Source organism: Sorex fumeus, unplaced genomic scaffold (assembly GCF_029834395.1).
Source record: "Sorex fumeus unplaced genomic scaffold, SorFum_2.1 ptg000099l, whole genome shotgun sequence".
NCBI lineage: Eukaryota > Metazoa > Chordata > Mammalia > Eulipotyphla > Soricidae > Sorex > Sorex fumeus.
The window spans coordinates 8,617,393-8,636,022 of record NW_026606156.1 but is presented as its reverse complement, the minus strand read 5'-3'; the positions used below and the strand labels follow the sequence as shown (position 1 = coordinate 8,636,022).

The 18,630-nt window shown below is 41.2% G+C and overlaps 1 protein-coding gene across 3 annotated transcripts in view; it reads left to right on the top strand.

Annotated features, from left to right (window-relative positions):
- BLTP1 (bridge-like lipid transfer protein family member 1) overlaps positions 1-18,630 on the top strand; it is a 191,387-nt gene that overhangs the window by 111,240 nt on the left and 61,517 nt on the right. For 2 of the 3 annotated variants that reach the window (XM_056134547.1, XM_056134545.1), the window contains exons 43-50: positions 3,939-4,161; positions 4,871-5,032; positions 6,783-6,958; positions 8,047-8,222; positions 10,258-10,964; positions 11,354-11,599; positions 11,923-12,016; positions 14,590-14,640. In XM_056134547.1, coding sequence (XP_055990522.1) covers positions 3,939-4,161; positions 4,871-5,032; positions 6,783-6,958; positions 8,047-8,222; positions 10,258-10,964; positions 11,354-11,599; positions 11,923-12,016; positions 14,590-14,640 — 1,835 coding nt within the window. Of the gene's footprint in view, positions 1-3,938; positions 4,162-4,870; positions 5,033-6,782; positions 6,959-8,046; positions 8,223-9,120; positions 9,187-10,257; positions 10,965-11,353; positions 11,600-11,922; positions 12,017-14,589; positions 14,641-18,630 lie in introns of all 3 variants that reach the window. The other variant, XM_056134546.1, reaches the window with a different exon arrangement.

The following is an 18,630-nucleotide window of genomic DNA, read 5'->3' as shown; positions in this document are numbered from 1 at the left end:
GAGGCATCTCTGCAGCGAGCTGCTCAGTTTGGAGATTCTTTTGTGTGTCTCAAAGAGCATTTTAATGTTGAAATTAACTAGTGTTAATTATGTTGAAATGAATCACTTGTAGTGCTTTCTATGATTTTATCATGAGTCAGTAATTGATACCAAGTACAGATTACCAATTTTCCACGGCTGGAGACACTTGCTTTACAACATGGCCAATCCTGGTGTGATCTCTGCCATCGTTTATGGTTCCCTGAGCACTCTTTTTTTTTAATTATTTTTTTAACTGCATCTCATAAAGTTGTCCATGATTGTTTTTCAATCATATAATGTTCCAACACCAGTTCCCTTCACCAGTGTACATTTCCCAATGCTTATGTCCCCAGTTCCTCTCCTGACCCCTCTCCTCCATACCCCCTGCCTCTATGGTAGACACTTTTCTTCTCTCTCCCTCCTTCCCCCCCGCCTCACTTTATTTTTAGACATTATGGTTTGCAGTACAGGTAGTGAAAGGTTATCAAGTATATTCCTTTATTTTTCAACACTCAGTTTCTGTCCAGAGTGATCATTTTCAACTATTATTGACATACCGGTCCCTTCTCTATCTTAACTACCCTTTGCACCCAACACACACACTTGTGGCAAGCTTCCAACCATTGACCAGTCCTCCTAACCAGACAACTGGATAAAGAAACTGTTGTACATCTGTACAGTTTAATACTATGCTGCCATTAGGAAAAATGCAGCATGAAATTTGCTTATAGATGGGTGGACATGGAGAGCATCATGCTGAGTGAAATGAATCAAAAGGAGAGGAACAGATATAGGATGACTGCATTCATTTGTGGGATATAAAAACAAAATTGAGACTAATGAGACTAATATCCAAGGCTAGGGAAAACAGGCCAGGAGTCCTGAGCACTCTGATGAGTGATCCCTGAACACAGAGCCAGGCGTTAATTCCTGAGAACCTCTGGCTGTGGCTCAGAATAAAGCACTTAGCTTCCCGCACCTCTGAGGCCGAGGGTTGCTCCCCACGAGCAGCTCTCCGGCACGGCCATGGCCCCAGAGGCACACGGACCTAATTCGGAGCCCAGCAGCTTTCGGGAGGGAAAGGGTCTCTCTTCCGCCTCCCCCACCCCCCCCCCCCCCCCACACACACACACATACACACAGCACAGTGGCCGCCACCTCAGAGCTTATTGGACAGCCAGGTATGAGCTGGTGATGAGGGGGCAACTGCAGCCTCATGGGATGGGGGGCAGAACCAGTACGTCCTTCCCGCCCCGCCAAGGTCGAGAGTTCCCCCCCACAAGCAGCACTCTGGCACAGCCATGGCCCCAAAGGCACACAGACCTAATTCGGAGCCCAGCAGCTTTCTGAAAAAGTGTGAATGGTCTATGCATTGAACTATGGTGCTGTGCCCCCGCCCCAGCCTGCGGGAGGGAAATGGTGTCTGTCTCTTCTGCCTTCCCCCCCCCCCCCCGCCCCCCTGCAGCACAGTGGCCGCTGCCTCAGAGATTATTGGACAGCTAGGTATGAGCTGGTGGTGAGGGGGGCAGCTGCAGCCTCATGGGATTGGGGGGGAGGGGGGCCGAACCGGCATGTCCTTCCCACCCACCCCACCAAGGCTGAGAGTTGTCCCCTATGAGCGGCTCTCCGGCATGGCCATGGCCCCAGAGGCACACACAAACCAATCTCGGAACTATGCAGCTTTTGGCAGAAATCCCTCCAGACTTAGTTATTAAAATACCAGAAATACAAAATCATTTGACCGCGACATCGTATGGTCTTCATAACGAGCAATAGGAAATAAATTATTTCATGATGCCTTTTCAGCCAATCTGATTGTTGGGGAAAAATTCCAAATAATAATGGTGCATCTTTTGTCAAAATAATGAATGTAATCAAAGTAGAGAGAGAGAGTTAAGTGGAATTCATCTGCCTCACGGGCATCGGGAGAGGTGGGATGGGGGGTATATTGGGGTTCTTGGTGGTGGAAAATATGCACTGGTGAAGGAATGGGTGTTTATTCATTGTATGACCAAGACTTAAACCAGAAAGCTCTGTAACTTTTCTCACAGTGATTCAATAAATAAATTTAAAGCAAAAAGAAAAAAATTTTCTGCTTTATATAGTTCTGCATAATGCACTCATAATAAGCACAATTTTGTTTCCAAAATTTTATTTTTCACAACATCAGGGTTATGCTTTCTACCAGTGTAATCACAGAGGTAAGCATTTAGTCTATTTACAGGGAAATAGTGCCAATACAACTCTATTATATACAAATATTTAATTTTATATGGCTGAATGTCATGTAGTTGTAATTTCATAATCCACGTTGATTCAATTTAAATAAATGAATAAAAAGAAAAAAATAAAATGTTGAAATTTAAAAAAATAAAGCATTTAACCAAACTTTCTTTACGACTGTCTTAAAAAATATTGAAAATAGTATGCAATAAAATAAGATGTTGAGGGGCCTGGAGTGATAGCACAGCGGATAGGGTGTTGGCCTTGCACGTGGCCAACCCGGGTTCGATTCCCAGCATCCCGTATGGTCCCCTGAGCACTGCCAGGGGTGATTCCTGAGTGCAGAGCCAGGAGTAACCCCTGTGCATCCGCCGGGTGTGACCCAAAAAGCCAAAAAAAAAAGATGTTGAAAGAATTGAAAATGTTTATGATTTTGTAATAGTTTTAGCAGGAAGCTTTTTAGCACTTTAGCAGGGCCTAGTCAGTACACAGTTTGAATTAGATTGTACAATGGCTTTGAGAAACTTAACCAGTACTTGGTAAGATCATTGGTAGCAAAGAGATGGACTACCTGCCAACTCAGGAACTGACTATCTTGGTTTCAGTCTGTTTGCTTTGAAATGAAACAAACTTTTAAGCACAGGGTGGATGAGCCCTTTGGGGACTCAGTTCCAACAGTTGTATCCTTTGTAAGATGGTTATAAAAAAGAATGGAGGAACACATGAAAGGTACGTAGGACAGTGGTTTCACACTTAAGTTGTTATTTGCACTCAGCTGTCCTGTCCTCCTGTTGTTCATCGATTTTGCTCCAGCGGGCCCAGTAAGGTCTCCATTTTGAGACTTTTTGTTACTGTGTTTGGCATATCACCACTGGAGCTCCAGTGGCGCAATTAGTTAGCGCGCGGTACTAAGTTGTTATTGCTGTAAATAATTTATTTTTGTGGTTTTTAGTGCTCAGATTATTTTAATTTTTAGGCAAATAATAATGTGATCATGGTATCTCCCCTGCCAGGTAAGTGGGCTGGAGCAATAGCACCGTGGTAGGGCGTTTGCCTTGCACGCAGCCAACATGGCTGACCCGAGTTCGATTCCTCCGCCCCTCTTGGAGAGCCCGGCAAGCTACCGAGAGTATTGTGCACGCATGGCAGAGCCTGGCAAGCTACCCGTGATGTATTCGATATGCCAAACACAGTAACAACAAAGTCTCTAATGGAGACATTACTGGGCCCACTCGAGCAAATCGATGAACAACAGGAGGACAGTGACAGTGAATAAATAATGAGATATTTTAACTTCTTTTGAAAAATACTGGTGTAGACTTACATAAATGCTCAGAATCCATCACTGTCACTGTCCTCCTGTTGTTCATTGATTTGCTCGAGCGGGCCCAATAACATTGTGAGACTTGTTGTTACTGTGTTTGGCATATCAAATATGTCACGGGGCAGGCTTTGCTGTGTGGGCGAGATACTCTCAGTAGCTTGCCAGGCTCACCAAGAGGGGCGGAGAATCGAACTCGGGTCGCCCGATTGGCCACGTGCAAGGCAAACACCCTACCTGCTGTGCTATGGCTCCAGCCCCTCAGGGTCCGTTTTGCCGCCAGATGTTTTAGACTTCCAAAGGGGTGAATTAGTTGTTTAAAGTGAGACTTGTCTGTTAGGGAGCTGATGTTGAGTGTGCTGTCTTCCTGTAGGGCGTTCACCCATACCACTCTCTGAGCTACACCAGTGGTGACACAGCCACCGATTCTCCAGTACATGTGGGACGCAGTTCAGGGGTACCAGTGAAGGAGAGTCCACGGAAGGAGAGTCTTCTCAGCTACTTGACGGGCAGCTTCCCCAGCCTGCACAACCTTCTGGAAGGCACTCCGCAACGCAGTGGAGCAGCCATAAAAAGCAGCTCACTGACAAGGACAGGTATTCCCTCAAGCAGACAGCTACACACTCACTTCCTAGGGAGAGTTGGGATATACAAATGGTACCTGGATCTAATTGTAGATTTTGTTCTATAACTCATTTTTTCTTTACATCTTATCTTTGAAAAAATGGTTTTTGGAAAGCCACTATTTCAGGTTTGTACCTTGTTGTGTTCTGCTCTTTGATTTATTTCTTTGTTTAAATAGGGACTATACCCAGTAGTTCAGGGGACTTAGGTCCACTTCTGTTGATGCACAGACCCAGCTATGGATTTTATATTTCAGTGCTTGTACCCAGAGATGTTGGGTGTTCATGTGTTAGGGCCACCAGGACTATACCTAGCAGTGTTGGGGATTGAACTCGAGGCTTTATAAACTTGGTACACATGTGCTCTACTACTGGACCTGTCTTCCCTGCCCCTAGTTTGCATTTTTAGATTCTCTTTAACATTATTAATAACTTAGGTTTGCTATGGGATCCTGTCGAGACCAGCTCAAAATGAATGCCCATTAAAATCAAATAAGTTACTTAATACAATAATTATTATTTACTATTGAAAATATTCTAGATATCAACATCACACAGTGTATTTGAAATCATCAGCAAAAAAGGAATCTATTTTAACATGGCTTTTCAAAAATAAATTCATCACATTTTCTGCTCCATCGTGTATTAAATGATACAGTCCTCATTTAAACTTTGTTTTCAGGACATACAATGGCCACTGATATGCTGTCTGAGCACCCTTTACTGTCTGAGCCATCATCTCTGAGCTTCTATAACTGGATGTCCCATGCTGTGGGCAATCGAGGCAGCAGCACGGTGCCAGAGTCTCCAGTCACAAAATCAGGGCACAGTAGCCTGCCCACAGGTATTGTCATCACATGTTTTATGAGTCTAAAGGTGACCTGTAACTAGAGCCTGTTCACTTTTCAGAGGGTGGTACAAACCTTACACTGTGCTGCGCCATGTCACTGAGCTCAGTACATCCTGATGTTGGTAGACCATCTCTGATATAGCAGTGGGGTGGCAGCCAGTTTCTGTGTTCCTGGAGGGTCAGGCAGCATGCCCAGTGTTCTTTGAAGGGTGGCAGATGTCATCCATTGTGGCTGGTGGAAGAGTCAAAATTCCTGAAATGTAAAAAAAAAAAAAGGGTACAGTCACAACATCACCACCTACAAGATAGAAATTGTTTCAGTTTACTCTCCGTGACTCTGAGATATGGCTTGCGTCCCTTTTTTTTATAGTCACTACAGTAGCACTGTAGCACTGTCCTCCCATTGTTCATCGATTTGCTCGAACGGGCCCAGTAACATCGCCACTGTGAGACTTGTTATTGTGTTTGGCATATCAAATATGCCATGGGGAGCTTGCCAGGCTCTGCCGGGTGGGTGAGATAGTCTCGGTAGCTTGCTGGGCTCACTGAGAGGGATGGAGGAATCACGGGATGGCCCGGTTGGCCGCGTGCAAGGCAAACACTCTATCCGCTGTGCTATTGCTCCAGCCCAGTCACTACTTATTAAAATATTAAGATGTATCAAGAAGGATCAAACTCAGTTTTCTCTCTCAAGATGGGGAACACAGGCATATGTTTGGTTAATCACAAGTAAGTAAGTTTGGTAATGCCAGGGCAGCAGCCTCCTTCCTGTTATTAGGCTTTCGTAGTTTTTGTTTTGTTTTGTTTTGTTTTTTGCTTTATACCGTTTATATTCATGTAAAAATACATTCAAAATATTTGTGGAGTAGCTTTTGATCCTGGTTACTGAAGCAACTGATTAATTTGCATAATAGCTATTTGTTTTGCTGACAATTTCTCTTTAGACAGAAAGTACAAAATTATGAAAATCAATGGTTCTGTGACTCCTTCTCTGTTCATTTTCTTACTGATGTGTGGGCCACTTTGGAACTGGAGCTGATTTTGGGAGGGAGGTGCTTCCACAGACTTTCAGGTCCCATCTGGGGCTATTCTTTGACTTTTACATTCTCAGAGAGGGAGAAAGTGGGAATACCTCCTCCAACCTTGCTCCTTTTTCCGTGTCCTCTGTCTGGGGTGAAATTGGACAAGGAAAAGGTAGTCTTCCATCTTGGTCCAGCATTGGGATGGCATTCTTGTATATAAGAAATTATTATACCCTCTGTCTTGAGTGAAAAATAGAGGGAATAACCTGCTTCAAAAAAACTGACTTAACTCTAGTACACACTTCATGGATGAGGGTGACTGATATTTTCTGAAATTTCGGTTTATTTTCATTTCTTGCTCATATATCTATAGTTTTTTGGGGGGGCGGGGAGTGGGGCACCCTTAGTTGTGCTCTGGGATTATTACACCTTGCTCTGTACTCAAGGATCACCTCCGGGGGTGAGGGGGGCTCAGGACCCTATATGGTACTGGAGATTGAACCCAAGTTGGCTGTGTGCAAGACAAGTGCCCTAGCCACTCTACTGTCATTCTTGCACCCATCATGTCTGTAAATTAATCCAAAAATGCTCTTTTTCTTTCCTAAATTAAGTTGCCTGACAGTACACTGTAATGCAAACTTCACACAAATTTACTTTGTAGTAAACTTCATGTGTTTTCATTTCCCAGGATTGTAATTTTTCTTGACTGTTTCCTCTGTTAGGTGTTGCACCCAATCTTCCCACGATACCCTCAGCCTCTGATTTCAACACCGTCTTGTCTAGTGACCAGAACACTCTGGATGGGACACATTCTCAGCACAGCACGAGTCAGGATGGTGAGGCAGGCGTCGAAGAAGCCAACCGAGGGTTTCCTGCAGTTCAGCTTGCAGATGCTCAGGTGAGCCTGTCTAGTCCCTACTAAGTATCACCCTTTCAGCAGTATTTGGCATTGGAGAGTGATGAAAAGCTTTTTATTGATTGTCTTCTCAAAATCTTCATGCAAAAGAGGTAATGCACTAAAGTATCATGAGATGTATTTATAGATGGTTTTGTTAACCTATTGATGTCCCAGGTTTTTTATGGAGACATGGTAGATATACAAACCTCTTTCAAGGCAAGAGTAGAAATATTTAACTAATTTAATTTTTTCTTGAACACTCAAAACACTCAGGTTCTAGATTAAAGGAGTATTTGTCCTTTTGTTTAATTTGAAGATGAGTAACATGAAATACCTACTCAAAAATGTATTTTCAAGTAAAATTTGAGCTTTATTAGTCATGTAAAACCTTTTTTTTTCACACCATGTAATTGTAAGTGCCACTGTATCACTGTCATCCCATTGTTCATTGATTTCCTGGAGCAGGCACGACTAACATCTCCATTCGCCCTAGCCCTGAGATTTTAGCAAGTGCCACATTGGAGGCTCTTTCAGGGTCAGGGGAATGAGACCCATCATTGTCATTGGGTTTTGGCATATCGAATACGCCACGGGGAGCTTGCCAGACTCTGCTATGTGGGCAGCATACTCTCGGTAGCCTCTCAGGTTCTCTGAGAGCAAGAACTAGAAAATAAGAGGTCGTGCAGCCACAAATGCTGCCATGCACTTCCAGGAGCTTGGTTCCAGAGAGTTCCAGGAGTTCCAGAAACTTCCAGGATCTCTGGATCTTGGCCGTTGATGGAATTACATGGCGCTGCGGGCAGGTAGTAGATATAAGTGTCTAGCTACTGGAAGATGGGGGATCTGGGTGGAGGAAGCCCAGTCCCAATCCGATCAGGTTTGGAGATCTCAGCCCCGGGTCCCACACACCTGGGTTCCTCTGCCAGTTCGTTCATGCATGAGGCTTGTCTGAGCTTTTGGAAAGTGGTCTTAAGCATGGTTGTGGCTGAGTTTGGGAGGTCTTCAGCTGCTGGTGTCTAGGTAGGGTAAGAAAAATCCATAGTGAAGAGCTTAATGGGACTCTGAGGAGAATGAATTCTGTTTTTCAGGTTGTTTTCAAGCCTCTGCTGAGTCACACAGGAATCCAATCCCAAGATGCCATGCCTCTCAGCTACCGAATGTACTTTGGAGAGCACCTCTCATTCTCAGGGACTCTGGACTGCCTCAGAGCAGACATTGTGGATTCAGATACAGCCAAAGAGAGGAAAGGCAAAAGGGCAAGAAGGTGCCTTGCTTTGTGATTGTTGTATAAAATTTTACACAAAGTTTATAATGCCTGTTTGTTTAACTTACTTTCTTCTAATGCTAATGAGGAGATAACTTTAATATATTAATGAGAAAATAGTTTTATTTAACAGAAGTGCTAAGCGTATTTTCCTATTAAACTGTTAATTTTATTATACTGGTAAAATAATATCATTTAATCATGCTCAAGCCTATTTTGGGGCCTGTTTTTGTCCCAGGTGGGGTCAGCTGAAGTATTTATGATGGTATATACACTTAGAATTTGTTTACTGTTGCAGAAGTTGGATTCTGTGGGTGTGGGTTGTAGTTTACATGTTTTACTTAGAATCTATTCCTCATGGTCTTTCTGAAGTTACTAGCAGGTGATAGTTTTGACTGGGCCTGGAACAGGAGTCTTGTGGGCATGCCTGTGGGAACAAAGGCACGAATTGACAAGACGGGCCACTGGGGCAAAGACCAAAATCCCCCCCAAAGTTCTTGTTTCTTTTCCTGCTCATGTAGGAAGTAGTTGGCCTACTAATAAGATGTGACTAATCTTTCGTGACATTTATAGGAGTAGTGGAATACAGACCCAGACAGCATTTATAATGAAGTTTGCTATTTATTCTTGGTTTCATTCAGTTTGTGCTTTTTGCACAGGAGTAAATTAGAAGTAAAATGTGTACTTGTCCAATGTATAGTAAGATATTTTTCCGTTTGGAATTTTCTATTTAAAATTTTAATTGACTTAATAAAATCAGCTTTGGAAAAATCATACCATATGTAAAATATAATTTAGTTAAATTTAGTTTCAAGTTTAAATATCAAAGACATTTTATTGATGCAGGAACATGGAAGCTGCATTTTCTATTTAAAACTAACCTCTCTTTGCTTTTCAGTCGCTTACCACTGAGCAAAGACCTTAAATGGAAGAAAGCACTCTCGGTGACCTCAGCCATCACTGAGTTGAGTGGGAGTTACTTAATTTTTTGGCCTTGAAAATGTTTGTCAAAACATTAAATACGCTGAGACCCTTACTATTATAAGGAGAAATACTATTATATGGAGAAATGAAATATATAGTTAAAACTACTGTCTTGAACATTGTAAGTCAACATATTACAAACATGGAGGATTTCTTGAAGACTTCTCACAGCACCTTGAACAGGCCTGTCTTTTCAGTCTGCTTGTGGTTACCATCTTGAATGGTTATTTTTTTCTGTGTCTTGACCACATGTCCTGCTTTGTTCTGTGGACCCCTTTGGTTTCCAACGTTTCACCCTTTTACCTGTCCAAGATTAGAAAGTGTCTTCATGAGCTCTTTTGATTCTGAAGGTCTTTGCCAGCATGATTCTGAAGGTCTTTGCCAGCATGACATCCTCTGGGTTATCCCCTTTTGTGCTAGAACCTCTTTTCTCTGTGCCTCATTTACTTTCTCTGACTATATTATCAAGAGTTTATAGAACCATGATAAGTCAATATTCTCAAGGCAGCTCTTTCTTCTAAAACCCATGCCTATTTAATTTCACATCAGTATTACCACTTTTCTGCTTTGCTGCATTTTCAAGCTCTCTGTCTAGTTCTCTCGTTTGATTATCCCCTTCTGTGACTCATCATTTGGGCTTGTTACCAAGAAGTAGCACAATCACAGGCATGACTGACCGTGAAGTGAATACAAGTGTGTGCTGGCCTGTCCCTGATAGATGGGGACAGTGACCAGGATAACATCTGCTCAGGCACAGCCACTGGGCAAGCTACCCCATTCCTTTTGCAAGGAGAATTATATTTTTTAACTTAACTGCAGTTATGAACATATGGAGTAAGATCAGGAAGGATAACTTAAGGCCAGCTTCCAATTTATAAAGGGATAACCCAGTGAAAAGGAATTTCAGCTTCATCTCCAACCTGAAATTATCTAAGTTGTTTGTAACATATTTCGTGTTAGAGACATTTGTTAGTAAACTAATAAAGATTATGTGGTTCTGGCAAAAAAGGAATGAAAAACTTATCATTTCCTTCTGTTTTCACAATTTTAGACAAGGCCATGTGAATCTCCCTCCCCTGGAGTTCAAACCTGCATTGATGTTGGAGACCTTTAGCATTAGTGCTGTAGTGATGGAGAAGTCAGTATGCACCCCTCAGAACTCGACCAATGCCTTTTCTTTTCATGATCTCAACAAGCGCTATTATAATACCTTTCACTGCAACTTCACTATTTCCTGCCAGTCAATAAGCCAGCATGTAGATATGGCTTTGGTCCGTCTCATTCATCAGTTCAGTACAATGATAGATGACATCAAAGCCACTCAGACAGACATTAAACTCAGCAGATACACAGCTGGATCAGCTTCCCCTACACCTACCTTCAAAACCAGGAAACACCGTGACTTCCGCTCTTCCGACTTCAGTCGCAGCTCTAGAGGGAGCCTTAATGGTGGCAATAGAGTAAATAATGCAAAGAACAAACGGGCTAACAATGAAAATAACAAAAAGGAATCTCGGAACAGAAATTCTTCAGGAAGACCTGAAAGAAGAACTTCGAAAGTGTCTAGGAAAGGTTCCAAAGACGTGGTGGACCACATGACTATCCACATGGATGACTCTGATTCTATTACGGTGTCAGAGCAAAGTGAACCTTCAGCCGAGTGCTGGCAGAACATGTACAAACTGCTCAACTTTTACTCACTTATCTCTGATCCAACAGGAATATTGGAGAAATCTTCAGAGACGTTTGGACCAGCAGGTAATGGATATTTTTTATTTAAAAATTTTCTTTAAAATAGCAATCGTACTTAAAAAAAAAAAAGATTAAACTGCCTTAGTATTATAAGTGGATCATTAACCTGCAGAGAAAATTAGGCGGTTGCCCAAAAAGAAGGAATTATCGTGGCAACCAGGCTTCTATCAGTGATTTTCACCCTTTGATGCTTTCCATAGCAAACTCTGGCTCTCCAGCTGTCAAGGGAACCAGGGGAAATGTTGAAACACTAAAGCTCACAGTGATAGGAAGAAGAAAAGGAAGGAAAGGGCCAGTTTGGACTGTGAAGGGAAGAAAGCAAGATGAAGTTTGGGATGCCCTTATGTTTCACTGCCCTTGTATCTAAACCCCCATGTTTCCACTGCTTCTCACAGGTGTTCGAAGCCCTACAGAGCCAACATGTAAAGTGATTTTTGAGAATGAGCAAGATAGTAACAGTTTGACTAAGACACAGAGAAAGCGCAGCTTGGTAACTGCAGACCCTCAGCATGTCACTCTGATAGTGTTTGGCATTGGCATGGTGAACCGCACACACCTGGAAGCAGACATTGGGGGACTCACCATGGAGTCTGAACTGAAAAGGATCCACGGAAGTTTCACTCTGAAGGAGAAGATGAAAGGTGTGGTCTTCTTGTGAGGGGAGGCCTCTTCTCTGAGAGGGTCAAGGCCCTATCTCCTCTTGCTTCTGAGCTTTCCATACCACCAGGCTCCTTGATGCATGAGGGGCTTTTTGCAACCATCATCTGGCTAACTTCAACCCAGTGTTGATCTCTACAAATAAAAATTTTTAAAGTAGAAAAATTTTTTGAGTAGTTTCAAAACAGTTTAACAATTTTTACTGTAGTTTAAAAATGTCACTGAATATATTATGGATGCAGTGCAACTTTATTATGAGGTGCAGTTTTCTTATTTCCAAAATTCCTGTTTTTTTCTCACATTTAAGATGTTTTACATCAAAAGATGACAGAGACTTGTGCCACTGCCCACATTGGTGGAGTTAACATTGTGCTGCTTGAAGGGATCACACCAAATATACAGTGAGTATCCAGGTTTACTGTTTCTTTAAACTTGTTTGGTATCATTTATAGGAAACTTAAAATTCATTGGTTGAATCCCACCATACCTGATGAGTTTTAAAATTTATATACTTTAAATTCCCTGATACTGGAATTCTATCCCTAGAATATCTCCAGTGAATCTTTTTTCAGTAAAAATATCTTTGCCCTTCTAAAGTCAGTTTACTTTAGCTAGCCTCCATCCCACTCCACCCCACCAAAAATGTACTTCCAGTACATTGTATGATTGTATAATAAGAAAAATAAACTGTAATTTTAGTTGAACACATAGGAGAGGCAAAATGTTCACTAATACATATTAATGAACCATATAATTCATATAATCAACTGTAATTATACCCAAAGAATAGAAATAGCTTCTTTATGTTTCTATCATTGACCACTACTATCTTCACATTGGGTTTTAGAACTTTCTTTTGTCATTTTTGCATTTAAAGACTTTAACAATAAAACCTCAGTGATTTTTCTAATGATTTGGGTTAGTCTTTTGTGTAGCTTTGGTACAGTTTACCATAACATAGTGCTTTTCTTTTGACTCTTTGCTCTTTTTTCTTTGTTCTATTCTTGTATCTCTTCAGAATTGCGGATAATGATTACCTTTTTAACATGATATTCAGAACACTAACTTCTGTCAGTAGTTTTAACCATTGAATGTTTGTGTACTTGGGAGTGAGTATACAGCTCACTAATATGTCATCGATAGATTTTTGCCATTGACTTTGTTCATACACTTGGCAGTAGAATGTTCATTCCTAACTTCCTTTCTTTGAAGCAGTTTTATGCCATAACCTAAATGATGTTTGTGGTAATTTAGGAATTTTCTTTTGTAAAATTGTAAGGTCTTATTGCCATCTTAATGCCATCCTCCAAAGCATCCATACTCAAAATATCAGGGAGGGCTTTCTCCTAAGTCTATACTCTGGGATCACCCCTAGCATTGAGGGACCATATGGGATGCTGCAGATCAGATCTGGGTCCCTTGCTTGCAAAGCAAGCACTCTACTAGCTGAACTATGGCTCTGGCCCCTAAGCAGATGATTTTATTTAGCATTGTAAAACTTAAATACTAGTCTTAAATTTAGGCTCAAAAATTAGGTCATAAGGTCACGGTCCTCCTGTTGTTCATCGATTTACTCGAGCGGGCCCAGTAACGTCTCCATCATGAGACTTGTTGTTACTGTGTTTGGCATATCGAATACATCACGGGTGGCTTGCCAGGCTCTGCTGTGCGGGTGAGTTACTCTCAGTAGCTTGCCGGGCTCTCTGAGAGGGGCAGAGGAATCGAACTCGGGTTGGCCATGTTGGCCGCTTGTAAGGCAAACGCCCTACCGCTGTGCTATCTCCCCAGCCCAGGCTCAAAAATTATATTTAAAATATCATAATATTTTTAAAAATGGATAATATGATAACTGTTTTAGGGAACACATCCTGAAATGAATATTTAAATCTTGATGGGGAAGTTTAAACTTGAAAGTCTAGAACCAATGAGAGAATATTTCATCACAATTGCCAAAATTTGTTCAAATCACATTTCCTAAGCAGTGTTTTCAGAAAAGACTCTTATTAACTTCAGTAATTTGAGAGGGATCTTTTCAGTTCAATTAGTGTAGTTGAAGGTGCTATTATGTAGATATTAATGACTAGCTGAAGATATTAATGACTGGCCTTTTATGACTTTATTTCATTTCCTCCTCACAGATATGCTGTGAATTAAGGTAGTTTGATTTAAACCATTTTACAGAACAGCCATTTGAGAGGCTGAAAGATCCAAGTCTACCCATAGTGCTTAGTGATAACTGCTGCCTTTTCCACCTCACTTGTGCACAAAGTCACCAGGGGCTCTGACTCCAGGCTGCTTTGTCAGCTGTGAACTGAAAGCCCCAGTTCCTTTAACCTCTCTGAGAGGAGCTGATATTTGGCTGTGTTCTTTGCATCGTACTCTCTAGGACTTCTTATCCCCATTGTCTGTTGGAGAAGGGCTTCAGACAGCCTTTAAACTTGGAAAATATAGTACTCATAAAGTATGTGAAGTGTTATGTACTTGCCCTTAAAAACCAAATACAAATCCCTTATGTTTGGTTTGAAAAGTAAGTTACTACTTTCAGTTTTGTTTTGTTTTGTTTTTGTGTTTTTTTGGCTTTTTGGGTCACACCTGGCAATACACAGGGGTTACTCCTGGCTCTGCACTCAGGAATTACCCCTGGCAATGCTCAGGGGACCATATGGGATGCTGGGAATCGAACCCAGGTTGGCCGCGTGCAAGGCGAACGCCCTACCCGCTGTGCTATTGCTCTAGCCCCAAGTTATTACTTTCAAAGACTTGAAATACTAAGACTTCCTGCATTCTTTTGCTTCACTTTCCTGATTTCTTTAAGAGAAAATGTAAATCTAAAAAAGTAGCTGAAAAGGGTCTTTGATGAAACATTTTAAAAGTGGAAATAAAAGCTTTTCCTTATCTGAGCATGTTGTTAACAGTCTGTACCTGAATGCTCACTCCTTCTCTTCTGTTCTACTCCCTCGACCTTCGTCTGTAGGTTGGAGGACTTTCCTACGTCTCCTACAAGCACAGCCAAACAGGAGTTTCTGTACGTCCTTATTCCTTTCTAGACTATCTGCATGGCTGTAAATGTCTATAGTTATTACTAATGTGTGGTTTCATAGGTTAAAGGTTACTGGTTTCAAGAAAAACCCACAGGTAAGGGCCACCTTTTCGGTAATTTCTATCTAGTTTTGTTGCTGAAGCATTATAACCCGATAGTGTATGTGGCTTGTGATTTTTTTAAGACATTAAAATTTATCACAAATTCTCCTTAATGTGTGATATGATGATAGGAGCTAAAAAGTTTCACTTTGCAAATGAGTTCAGTAATTGGAAAAAATATAAACACTAATATGTGGAAAGAGCTCACTGATATAGTTCTGATCAAATGATGGGGAGACAGTTCATGTGTTCCTTTCACTGTACTTTAGATTCTGAGAGCTGGATCTGACCCATGTCATATATGACATACAACTCTCCCAAGTGCTGCATGGTCACCACGAGTCACACTGATGTATGACATAGCACAAGCTACTCTTTGGACATTTACTATAAAATTTGAAAAATGATGAGTAAATAGATGAATTTTTATTTTCCCTGTGGAAAAATGATCATTCATGGTGAGATTTGCACTGAGATTATTATCACAACAAGCCATGGACAAAATACCATCACTTAACAGTCCTTTGTTGAGATATTATAATCTTAATAAGAAAATGCATTTTAATTTTTTCCGGAAACCATACTTTCATGTTAGTGTCATGTAACAAACTTAGTAAAACCTACTAAGTTTTCTATTATTAGAAAATATTACTTGATAATAATCTATCCTTTGGTAGTGAAAGTAGCTTGAGATCTATCATTTCTTTCCTTTTTTAGTCACTGAGTTATCTACATGTGTAACCAATAAAAGGTAAATTCTGTTTGGCATTGGCAAGAACACTTTAAAAAAATTTTTTTTTAGTTTGGGGTGGGGGCACACCAAGCAATGCACAGGGATTACTCCTGCCTTTATACTCAGAAATTACTCTTGGTGATGTTCAGGAGACCATATGGGATGCCAGGGTTTGAACCCAGGTCACACACATGCAAGGCAAATGCCCTATCCACTGTACTAGCACTCCAGTCCCAGAGAAGATGTGTCTTTTTATTTTTCCCACCAATGTTTTATTTTTCACTAATGGAAATTATTTCACAATTAATATTTTAACACAATTTTTTTTTGCTTTTTTGGGTCACGCCCAGCGATGCACAGTGGTTACTCCTGGCTCTACATTCAGGAGTTACCCTTGGTGGTGCTCAGGGGACCCTATGGGATGCTGGGAATCAAACCCGGGTTGGCCGCATGTAAGGCAAATGCCCTACCCGCTGTGCTATCTCTCCAGCCCCATCTTTTTAAAATTTTTGTTTTGTTTTGTTTATAGACTTACACACTTTCATGATTACGTTTCAGTCATACATACAATGGTCAAGTACCCATCCCTCCACTAGTGCCCATTCTCCGCCACCAGTGTTCCCATCATGCCTCGCCCCACCACCCCCACCCCATCTCCCCTTTGCCTCCAAGGCAGTCACACTCCCCTTTATCCCTCTCTCTCTTCTTCTGGGTTTTATGGTTTGCAATACAGGGAGTAAGTGGCCATCATGTTTAGTCTATAGTCTACTTTCAGCACACATCTCCCATTATGTTACTTTATATTCCACAAATGAGTGCAGTCATTCTGTCTGTCTCTCTCTTTCTGACTCATTTCACTTAACATGATACTCTCCATGTCGATCCACCTATATGCAAATTTCATGACTTCATCTTTTCTAACAGCTGCATAGTATTCCATTGTGTAGATGTACCAGGGTTTCTTTAACCAGTCTTCTGTTCTCGGGCACTCAGGTTTTTTGCTTATGCTGGCTATTGTAAATAATATTGCAATAAACATACAAGTGCAGATATCATTTCTACTGTACTTTTTTGCATCTTCAGGATATATTCCCAGAAGTGGTATTGCTGGGTCAAATGGGAGCTCAATTCTAATTTTTTTAAAAATGTCCATATTGTTTTCCAAAAGGGCTGAACCAGTCGGCATTCCCACCAACAGTGAAGGAGGATCCCTTTCTCGCCACATCCACGCCAACAATGGTTGCTTTTGTTCTTGTGGATGTGGGCCAGTCTCTGTGGTATGAGATGATGTCTCATTGTTGTTTTGATCTGCATCTCCCTGGTAATTAGTGATGAAGAGTATTTTTTCATATGCCTTTTGGCCATTTGAATTTCTTGTTTGAGAAAGTTTTGTTCATTTCATCGCCCATTTTCTGATGGGATTGGATGTTTTCTTCTTGTAGAATTCAACCAGGGCCTTATATATCCTTGATTATTAACCCCTTATCATATGGGTATTGGGTGAATATCCGTTCCCATTATGAAGACTGTCTTTGTATTCTGGTCACTGTTTCTTTTGAGGTACAGAAACTTTTTAGTTTAAGATAGTCCCAGTTGTTTATCTCTGTTTCCACTTGCTTGGTCAGTGGAGTTTCATCTTTGAAGATACCTTTAGCTTCAGTGTCATGGAGGGTTTTGCCAATCTTTTCTTCAATGTACCTTATGGATTCTGGTCTGATATTGAGTTCTTTAATCCATTTTGATCTGACTTTTGTGCATGGTGTTAGGTAGAGGGGTAGAGGTCTGAACCCTTTTTTTTTTTGCATGTAGCTGTCCAGTTTTGCCAGCACTATTTGTTAAAGAGGCTTTCCTTGCTCCACTTCACATTTCTTGCTCTTTTATCAAAGATTAGATGATCATATGTTTGAGGGTGTGCGTAGGGATTTTCAACCCTGTTCCATTGGTCTGCAGCTCTTCCTTTGTTCCAGTACCATACTGTTGTTAATTAGTACCGCTTTGTAGCACAGCGGGTAGGGCATTTGCCTTGCACGCAGCCAACATGGCCGACCCGAGTTCGATTCCTCCGCCCCTCTCGGAGAGCCCGGCAAGCTACCGAGAGTATTCCATATGCCAGACACAGTAACAATAAAGTCTCCAATGGAGACGTTACTGGGCCCGCTCGAGCAAATCGATGATCAACGGGAGGGCCTTTACTTTACTTTTGTAGTATTACCGCTTTGAGGTTGGGGAAGGTGATGCCTCCATCTTCTTTTTCCCAAGAATTGCTTCAGCTATTCATGGGGGTTTGTTGTTCATATGAATGTCAGGAGTGTTTGATCCATTTCTTCGAAGAATTTCATGGGTATCTTTATAGGGATCACAATGAATCTGTATAATGCTTTGGGAATATTGCCATTTTAACAGTGTTAATTTTCCCAATCTATGAGCAGGGGATGTTTTTACATTTCCTCATGTCCTCTTTTATTTCTTGAATTAGTGTTTTGTAGTTTTCTTTGTACAGGTCCTTTACCTCCTTAGTTAAGCTGATTTCGAGGTATTTGATTTTCTGAGGCATGATTGTGAACAGGATTCCTTTATTTATATTGCTTTCTTTTCTCTCATTTTTTGCATATAGGAAAGCCATGGACTTTGGGGCATTGATTTTATAGCCTGTGACTTCACTATACAAGTCTATTGTTTCTAGGAGCTTCTTGGTAGAGGTTTTAGGGTTCTCTAAATATAGTATCAAATCATCTGCAAATAGTGAGAGCTTGATTATTTCCTTTTTTATCTGGATGCCCTTAATATCTTTTTCTTTCCTAACTGCTATTGCAAGTACTTCCAGTACTATATTGAATAGAAGTGGTGAAAGTGGGCATCCTTGTCCTGTCCCTGATCTTAGAGGGAAGGCTCTTAGTTTTTCCCCATTGAGGATAATGCTTGCCATAGGCTTGTGGTAGATGGCTTTGACTATATTGAGGAAAGTTCTTTCAGTACCCATTTTGGTGAGAGTTTTCATCATAAACAGGTGCTGGATCTTGTCAAATGCTTTCTCTGCATCTATTCTACGATCATATGGTTTTTATCTTTTCCTTTATTGGTATGATGGATTATGTTGATTGACTTCCGAATGTTAAACCATCCTTGCATCCCCAGGGTGAA